The 10,010-nt window shown below is 35.4% G+C and overlaps 1 protein-coding gene across 3 annotated transcripts in view; it reads left to right on the forward strand.

Annotated features, from left to right (window-relative positions):
- Window positions 1-8,822, forward strand: part of SLC41A2 (solute carrier family 41 member 2) — a 100,140-nt gene extending 91,318 nt beyond the window's left edge. For all 3 annotated transcript variants that reach the window (XM_033116850.1, XM_033116851.1, XM_033116849.1), the window contains one exon: window positions 5,541-8,822. In XM_033116850.1, coding sequence (XP_032972741.1) covers window positions 5,541-5,726 — 186 coding nt within the window. In that variant the 3' untranslated portion in view covers window positions 5,727-8,822. The remainder of the gene's footprint in view (window positions 1-5,540) is intronic.
- The last annotated feature ends 1,188 nt before the right edge of the window (window positions 8,823-10,010 follow it).

Consider the following 10,010-nt stretch of genomic DNA (forward strand, 5'->3'; position numbering starts at 1 on the left):
TGTTGATTCTAGCTCAGAGAAGGAGCTGGCCGAGAGAATCACTATCGTTCACAGCAAATATATATTTTTGTACTTTATATGCTTATTCAAATTCCAAGTAATACATCTTGAACATGCATAATTACCTGGGGCTACACAACTGCCTTTTCAGAAGGTATATTTACCTAAAAACGTTATGCATATTTCATAAAGAACAAATAGATGATGTAAAAACACTGTTTACCCTTGATTTGATTTTTGATTTGTTTTCCCAGTGAAAAGCATGCATTGCTTAAATAATCATTTAGTTTTGAAATAAAAAGTTTGCATTCAGAAGTATCTCATACTTATTGGGATTTTTAATAATTCATTATAACAGTGCCCAAGGAAACACTGATATTCTTTGTTACTGTGTAACAAAATGAATAAATTTAAACGTGCTTGAACTTTAAGTCATGACAATACCTTTAAAAAGAGATTGCGTGGAAGGGAACTTAAACAAATCCCATTGCTGGAATACAAATGTAGGATGGGCAAAGAGATACAAAGGTTAGGAGAGCAACCACGACACAATTTGTGACAACAAATTTCTTGTATGTTAGAGCAAGAACAGACTGTGAAGACATAAATTCATCCATTAGAGAGAAGCCCAGACTGAGGCTCAGAATGGTGGAAAGTCATTATTCCAATAACCTTTTAGGTAAAGGTAGTAAATTTTTAGCATAATAATCAACAAACAATGATGTTGGCACTAGTTTACTGAGTCCTTCTCTATAGCAGACATTTGCTTATTCCTCTACATATATTATTTAATTTCTGCGACCAGCCCATGAGGTAGGTTTTGGTAATCACATTTTAAAGATAAGGAAACTAAGACTTAGAGGTTTTTTCACTTGTTGACAGTAACACAGTTATTTAGGGGTAGAGCCCCTTCAACAATGACAAATGTTTGTTTCAAGCTTATCACATGTAAGTGTTTTGTTAGAAACCAAGGAATCAAATAGAAGGAAGGCATGATTTTCTCCTCCCCTTGATTTACATGTTAGATCCCTAGAAGCTAACATGTAAGAGGAACATGTGAGATCAGTAGCTTTCCGTGGTTTTGACCACAACCCTCAGTAAGGCATATGTTTATATTGAAACTAAAGCACACATATTTGTATATTTTATTTATAGCTAAATATATGTCATTTCATAGGCAAACCATTTTATGAAATATGCCTACTATGGGCTCTATGTTCTGCACTTTCTATTCTCTTCCATTCTATTGTTTTATATTCTATTGCATTTTTTTAAAAGACCAGTCACATTAAATAACTTCATAACCCATTCATGGATCATATATTGAAAAAGTATAGATATATATAGATATATAGATATATAGATATATATCCATATGTATAGATATATAACTATATCTATAGATATATATATGTATATATACATATGGAGAGAGAGAGAGATTTTATCTACGTGTGTGTGTGTGTGTGTGTGTGTGTGTGTGTAAAACACTAGATACTAATAGTCCTCCCAAGCTCCTTTAGCTTTTTCTGTTTTTTATCTCCATATTTACTTGGGTTGCTAATTTTGCTTTCTCAATTCAAGAAGTTGTCTACAGACTTGGAGTTATGGTAGATGAGGATTTAACTATCTTACCCATGCCTTATTTCCCCAACTTACATCTTCCTGATGTTATAATGCCTAATTTTTATTTAATAAATAAGTAGTGTTTATATTCTATGACTATAAATATCATTTATCACACAGCCAAGTAGTATATATTTCCTTTTTTGAAATCTGTTTTTAATGTTTTCTGGAGATCATTGCCCATTCTTTTTTTCACTTGCATAATTCTCTACGTACCTATCCTTACTTTTTTCCAAGTATTCCATCACAACTATCACAGAGCTATAATTAGTTTTTGTCCCCAAACTATTACATCCGATAATTTGCCCTTTTGCCTTTATCCTGGAATCCGCGTTTCCTCCTGCTCGGTCTGACTCTGGCTCCCAGCCCACTGCAAGCTCTCCTCCCGGAGCCTTCCTTCAGTGCTGTCTCAGATTGGCTCTTCTATCTCCTGGATCCCAGGATTTTCTCTTTCTTGGTTCTCTCCCTCGCTTTGCATGAATACATTTCAAGAAAGTTCCAAAGGAAGAGAACATGGAGAAAACTTTCCAAGTGCATACGTGTCTTAAAATGCTGTTAGTTTACCTTCAACACTTGGTAAATTGGGCACAGAATTCTAGACTGGAAATAGTTTCTCTCGGAATTTTGAGGGCATTGCTCCCTTGTCTCCCAGTGTTGCTGTTGGAAAAGTCAGATTCTTGTTTCTTCGTATATGACCTGTTGTGTTTTTTTTAATTATAGCAAATACTTATTATGTTCTAATTATTCTGCACTATTTAATCCTCACATCATCATCTCTCTGAGATAGAGATTATTTTCGCTTTTATAGGGAGGAGACTGAAGCAGGGAGAGGTTAAGTAGCTTGGAAGTAGGAGAAGGCTGTTGGTGGGGCATGTCGCTACTGGAGGATGGGACGGTGGCCTCCAAATGTGAATGTTTAATCTCTTTTCTTGGGGGGTTCTACTCCTCCCTGCCACTGTCCTTGGGACAACATAAGGGTCTAAAGGAATCCCATTAACTCTGCAGACTTTCAATTCATCCTCCTTCTCAGCCAATACCTCGTAGTTCCTAATATCCTTGAGTCCTGAATCTTTCACATTCGGTTTCTCCAGAAAACATCCCTTAATTTTCCTACCTGGAGAAGAGCGTTGCAAGAATGACGAGAGAATATAGACATTTGCTCCGTCCAGACACAGACGTTGAAATAATTCTTAAGTAAGCCTCAGTACCACTCGGTACTTACAAGTCCGAACCTTTCATGAAGTCTACAGGGCCTCCTTACTGACTTCCTTTTTCAGGCACCCCTCTATGTAGGTGTTCTAAGTTGTAGCTCGGGCCGTCCTGGTCTGTGAGTTACCACTGCCCCAGCTGCTTACATTTTTTTATTAGGAAGTACAAATGTACAGGAAGTTATAGGAAGTAAAATAGCCACATATTTAGCACCCAGCTTTATCAACCCTTAACAAATTATTTAAGCAACCATTTCAAAATGATCAATAAAAATACATCATATATATGATTGGTGGCTCTTGTGTGTCCCTTCCTGGTCTCATTTAATTCCCTCTTTATCAGTTATCAGCATTCTAAATTGGTATGTATCATTGCCATGCTATATTATAGTTACAGATGTATATCTATAAACAATGCATGGCCTTTCATATTTATAAACCTTATTAGAATCATATACATAGTCTTCTACTGCTTTTCTTTATTGAACCTTATGCTTTTGAGACATATCATGTCGATGCATGTAGCTCTTTTTCATTCATTTTATCTTCTATGTAGTGTTCATTTGTATGACTAAGAGTTAAGTTAGCCATTCTTCTGTCAGCAGACATTTCAGGTTATTTCCAGTTTTGGACTTTTACAGCAATGATGGAACACATATTCTTGCACATTTCTCCTAGTGTGCATGCACGCAGAGCTTCCACAGCACCCCAAGCTATTGGTCCTCTCAGTCCTTGGGCAGCCCCGTGGGACCTGGGCTCAGTACAACCTCCAGGCCAGTCTCCGTTAGCCATGAACAGTTTTATCCTTTCACCCATGTTGCAGAAGCAAAAAGTATTGGGTTTTTATGTGGAATTGATGAAATAAGGAGATGCACATCTTCACATTTAATAAATAGTGTCAAATAGTGCTCCAAAGTAGTTGTGCCAGTTCACACTCTTGTTGCCCACGTAGAGTTCTTATTACCAAAACAACGCACTGAGCTGAGGGATACAAACTTGGGCTTTGGTGTTAGACTGTGTGAGTTCAAGCCTGACTCCACCTACGAGCTGTGTGATCTTGGGCAGGTTTCTTATACTCTGCATGCGCCTCAGTGTCCTCATGTGTCCCAAAGGGGTAGTAATAATCCACAGCGTATTATATAATAGGTATGTTTGAAGAATTCATTCACTTCATACATGTGAACCGCTTTGAACACTGCATGGCCCCATAACAGACCGTTTCAAAAACAGTGTTTGTTATTATTATTGTTTAAAAGTTGATTTTTGCCAGTCAGATGGGTACGAAATGGAGTTTAACGTGGTCGTAATCGGCATTCCTGTGTTAGTAGTGAGGTTGAGCATCTTTTCATCTGTTTATTGGAGCTTTAGGTTCCTTTTCTATTCCATTGGATTATTTCTTTTTCTTATGAACTGTAGGAGTTCTCTGTATATTCTTCCTAAATATTCTGAATACTGATTTTTTGTCAGTTATATGCAATGCAGTTTTTTTCCCCAAGCCTGCTGTATGATTTTTAACTTAATTTATGGTATTTTTTTGAACCACAGAAATCTTTAATGTAGTTTATAAACTGTTCCTTTAATTGTGCCTTTTAGTTATGAAATCATTCCCTACATCAAGGTCATAAAGACATTCTCTTATAAAACATTTTAAGTATTTATTTTTATACTTGAGTCTTTACCTAGAATTGATATGGGGGTCTGAGGTAAGGATGCCATATGATTTCTTTGTATATGAGTCAGCATTTTCTCCTGAGTAGGGGTCAGCACATCTTTTCTGTAAAAGTCCAGAAAGCAAATAGCTCAGGTTTTGTGGACCGTGTGGTCTCTGTCACAACTACATACCCTGTTTCCCTGAAAATAAGACCTAGCCGGACCATCAGCTCTAATGCGTCTTTTGGAGCAAAAATTAATATAAGACCTGGTCTTTTTTTACTATACTATCAGACCAGGTATAATGTAACATAACATAACATAACATATAATAATGTAATGCCTGGACTTATATTAATTTTTGCTCCAAAAGACGCATTAGAGCTGGTTGTCCGGCTAGGTCTTATTTTCGGGGAAACATGGTAGTTATGTCATTGTAGCACCACAGCAGGTTACTTAACCTCTCTAACTCAATTTCTCCAAATGGACATGAGGGATAATAATAGCACCTATTTCATGAGAATGTTCTGAGGATTAAATAGTAGACTAAATAGACAATGAGTAAACAAATGGTAGTATTGTGTTCCAATAAAGTTTTATTTATAAATACAGGCAGCCAGTTGAATTTGACCCACAGGCTCTAGTTTGCCAACTCCTGCTCTAGACGAATCTCCCATTCAATGCAGATGTTATACAAGGAATTAGTAAACTATGTGTATCAGGTGTATGCCATATATTATATAAATTTATTTATACAAATACGTGGTATTATAATATATATATAATATTCATATTTGTATATTTTTTGCCAGTCTTAAAGCCTCATTCTCTTTGAAACTGTTGTTTCATCCTGCACACATTACTCACTCAATCAGCCAATGTCTTTGTTGAATCTCTACTTACTCCTTACTTACTTAACTCTTAGTAATACAGAGTTGACTTAGATGCCTGCTGTTAACTTTCAGCAAACAGTGTTTTAAGCTTATGGCCCTGTTTACCAGGCCGGGAATGTCCAGTGTCCAGGTGACAGGAGTAATCTCTGGTGTTCTCTTCTAGGTATTTACCTTACTGTGGATCGCCGACTGGATGGTCCATCACTTCTGGAGGAAAGGAAAGGACCCAGACAGTTTCTCCATCCCCTACCTGACGGCTTTGGGTGATCTGCTCGGGACAGCATTGTTAGCCTTAAGTTTTCATTTTCTTTGGCTCATTGGAGATCGAGATGGAGATGTTGGAGACTAATAAATCCTACAAACTGCTCTCAAGTTACCAAGGAGGAAAACACAAGACAGCCACTTACGGCTCTTTTTCAGAAATCTTAAATCAGTAGTTTGACTTCTGCCAGGGTAATCTTCAGTTGACCCTGACTCAATTAAATGGCCTTAACATTTTTTAAAGGACTTGGTATTGAAACCAGAGTGAACAGTGTTTGTGCTGCTGTTCATAGAATAAATGATAATTTGGCATAGACCTAGATACAAGCTCAAGCTCTGAAATAAATAGGAAAGACTATAGGATGTTTACAATGAATAATTTTAAAACCACAGGCATTGCATAAATGTACTTTATTATTGTTTGACTTATAATGCCAGTTTAGAGGAAACAAGTCTAGTTTAGCCTTTCTTGTCTCACAAATGTGTTGTACCGCAAAGCATACTAGAAAATGAAAGGGGCCCAACAAAACTTTTAATAGTTTTAATTATACCTACCTCTCTGCTAACTGAGGGTAAATTTGCCCATTACTTGCTCCTAACCTGACCTAAATATATTTTGCTGAGCCTAAGATAAATTCACTTTTACCTGCTCCTGTGAATTTCCCTGTGCCAATGCTAATTTAATTTCAACTCTGCAGAATGACCTTGAGAGATCTTTAATGAAAGCAATGGGTCATTTTTTATCTTTGATTTGTTGAAAGAATGTTGATCTTTTTAAAAGACTTGATAGTCAAAAACAGAAGATGCATTTATAGAGACAATATGGTATGAGATAGTATGTGTTTGTGTGTGTGTGTGCATGAGAGAGAGAAGCTTTTGATGGAGAACTGATAGCAAAAATAACAGTGCTATTAGAATATTAATATATAGTTATTCTTAAACACATTTTATTGAAAGGCTTTTGTCATTTGGTCCAAAAATTTTGCTACTACCCAGAATTTAGTATTTCTTATCTACATTATAATTAATAATTTCTTATTTAGAAAACTGCACCATTTAGTATAACCAGATATTATAAGATTTAGAATGAGCAATTCGTTTGCTCTTTTGAAGAACAAACAAATTAGGTTTACCATTTTAAAAGAGAAAATGGTGGCTTACTTCAATGATCGTTCATGCCTGTACATATCACCTGTTTGCATAGGCTTGTTTCTACATGGGATGCTATCATATACACTGCTATGTCTCTTAAATATTTTTCTAAAACGCTGATCAATATTCCGGACACTTGACCACACCTTAGTTATTCAATAGGTAAGCGTTTTTATATTACACATAGTCCATTTTTTTAAAATGCAATGAAGTCTCTTAAGACCAGATATTTAATAATTTAACTGAAGGAGAAGAAAAATGCATATTAACTTGGATCATCATGGTTTAAGTTGTGAGTTAGTGTTAACATTATATAAATAGTAGGTTGTTTATAAATATATTAGGGGAAGTGTTCCTATTGAGCTCTTTAAAATAAGGGGACTGTGGTTTAGAGTTATATATATTTTTGCTTATTTTAAAACTTTAATTATCTCATTCTTCTGCCTTTTAATGAAGCTTCTAAGGCAGAGAGCTGAACTAATTATAGAATTTCTCCTTTGGAGAGTTATAATGTCACATAGTGAACATTCTTATAAGAGAAAGAATGATTAAGTTAAGTTGATGAATATTTATCTGCAAAGATATTTTATTTAAAAAATCCATAAATAAATTATTTGATTTTATTGTAAACGTAAAAGTTTTTTTGATTTTTTGATTTTGATTTTTTAACATAAAATAGTGCACAGCAAACCACATTTTAAAAGCATTTATCAATAACTTTATTCTAGTGCATTAGATAATCTAATGCATATTCAAATACACTATTATTTAGTTCCCACAGCAGTACCTGTGAAATTGGTCAAGTAGATATTTCTATCTCTATTTAACAACATTAGAAACTGAAACTAGAGAAGTTACATTTTTAAGGTTGCACAGCTGCAAAGTGACCAAATTGTGACTAAATTCCAGGTTTCCGCTCACCTAAGCCAGCACTCTTTCTGTGACCCGCCAAATGTACCAGGAGCACCTACCTAATTATCTGAGAGGAAATCAACTGGAGAAATAGGATTTTCTAAAGTCGAACAGAGTAGTGCTATACCCTTTAGATTTCAGACAAGGAAACATCCGTTTAATGTATCTTAATTGTTAGTATAGCCAACTCTAAATTATTCATGTTCCTAAGAACAAGGAAAACACAGATAAATGAAAATGTTAGAATAAAGAACAATGCCTTATTTCGTAGACTATTTAATTGCCACCACCCTTCCCAGAACTAGTCATTTTCCATAGATGCTGATAAATAACTAGGATAACTGATGTGAATTTCTCCTTTTTCTTTTGCTACCTAATCTTGGTTACAGCAACAAAATGTCTAAAAGGCATGTAATAGGAATACAAAAATAGACATGGAAAAATCAGTCACTGGTTAGCTGAATTGACTTATAAAAGGGATATAGTTTCCTTTAAAATTTTTTACTGGTTCTTTTGAAAACCTTTACATAAGTATGTAACAGATAAGATAACTTCTTTTATTTACCCACAAACCCGTTTATTATGTCTTACAGAATGTGAATTCACAGTATTTTTATACAGTCTAAAAATTGCTGCTTTCCAAACTTCTTCCTATCACTAATCTATTAGACACTTTATTTATACACAGATAATTTTTTAAAACATATTTTTCATTCTTGTCCACCAACCATTTTTTCCTTTAAAAATAAAGTTTCTTAGAACACGATAAAATGGACACTTAGGGTAATGAATCTTCTGGAAAACACCAAAAATTCCACATCATAGTCTATCAGTGATGTAGCCAAATGAAGTACATTTTTAAGTCTTTCAGTAATTGGGCTTCCTTGCCTTATAATAAACAGTATAGTGTACCCATTTATAACGGGCATCTTCCATCTTTGAATTGTTGTAAACTCAAATAAGAATAAAATTTAACAAATATTTACCCAGCCTTATTGTACTTACTTCTTGATAAACTAGATATACATTGAGCCTGTGTGGAATTCACCTAGAAGAGACTAGGGTGATCCATGTATATACATTGTATTTATGAGTATAATAAATTGGGCTTTTGCCATGACTAGACCTCCAATCCATTGCTTTACCATTTTTTCACTGTTGAGTACTCTCCTCATTTTTCAGCTTAGATTCCTGGGTCCATCAATCCACACACCCTGAACTGCCACCTATTTCATACTTCCTGGACAGCTCTGGTTAAACACAGCTCTCTGCCTGTGCTATGACTGCTCAGACAGATCTTTAAATTTATAACCTCAGACATCAAGTTACCCTTCCACTGTCTGACAGCCGACTGTGTTTCTCTAGTCACTTCTCTCTGGGAGATCAGGCTTTTGTCCCCACCACTCAACTGAAAGAATTTCTGTCAATATCACCAACAGTCTCTCTCTCACCAAATCCAGTGAGTAATTCTCAATATGAATTCTCATCTTACTCAGTCTCTAAAATTATTTGATAGAGTCTTCTTCCTCCTTAAAATGTTTTCTTCGCTTGGCCAAAATCTGCCTTTTGCTTTCTTTTCTACACCCCTGGACGCCCCTTCTCTGTCTTCCTGATTGTTCTTCCTCAATCTCTAAATTTTGAAATGCCCTACAGCTCAGTTTTTACCATCTCTTCTCTATCTACATTTTCTCCCTAAGTGACCTCACCTGTCTCATTGTTTTCAATGCCATTTATACCGATTCCTTCCAAATTCATTTCTCCAGTCCAGGCCTCTCACCTGAGTTACAAATGCCCACTGGACAACCCCACTCCAGTGACTGCTAGGTATCTCAAATATCTGAATAAAACTATTAACCACTGTTACCTAATTAACACATATGGACCACTATATCCAGCAATAGCAGAGTACATTAAGGGCTGATCTTAATATGTAAAGAATTTCTATAAATCAGGAAAAAAAAAAGACCAACAACAAAATAGTAAAATAGCCAAAGACAGATGGTTCATTAAAAAATTTTTTTTAAATGCTTGGTTTCACACAAATTGAAAGAAATGCTAATTTAAATCACACTGAGATACCATTTCTCACCTATCAAACTGGCAAAAATTTAAAATCGGATAAAACATTTTTTGGCAAGGCTGTAAGGAACAGAAAAAATTGCTGGTGGCAAATGTTAAATTTACCATGATAGAGCTCTGTAAAGGGGAACCAGGCCACGTCGACCAAAATTACAGAGGCACGTATCATTTGATCCTGTAGTCCCACTATTACCACCATTAGACCCAGGCAAGTGAGGCTTCTGCCCTG

The sequence above is a fragment of the Rhinolophus ferrumequinum genome, chromosome 10 (genome assembly GCF_004115265.2).
Source record: "Rhinolophus ferrumequinum isolate MPI-CBG mRhiFer1 chromosome 10, mRhiFer1_v1.p, whole genome shotgun sequence".
Classification (NCBI taxonomy): domain Eukaryota; kingdom Metazoa; phylum Chordata; class Mammalia; order Chiroptera; family Rhinolophidae; genus Rhinolophus; species Rhinolophus ferrumequinum.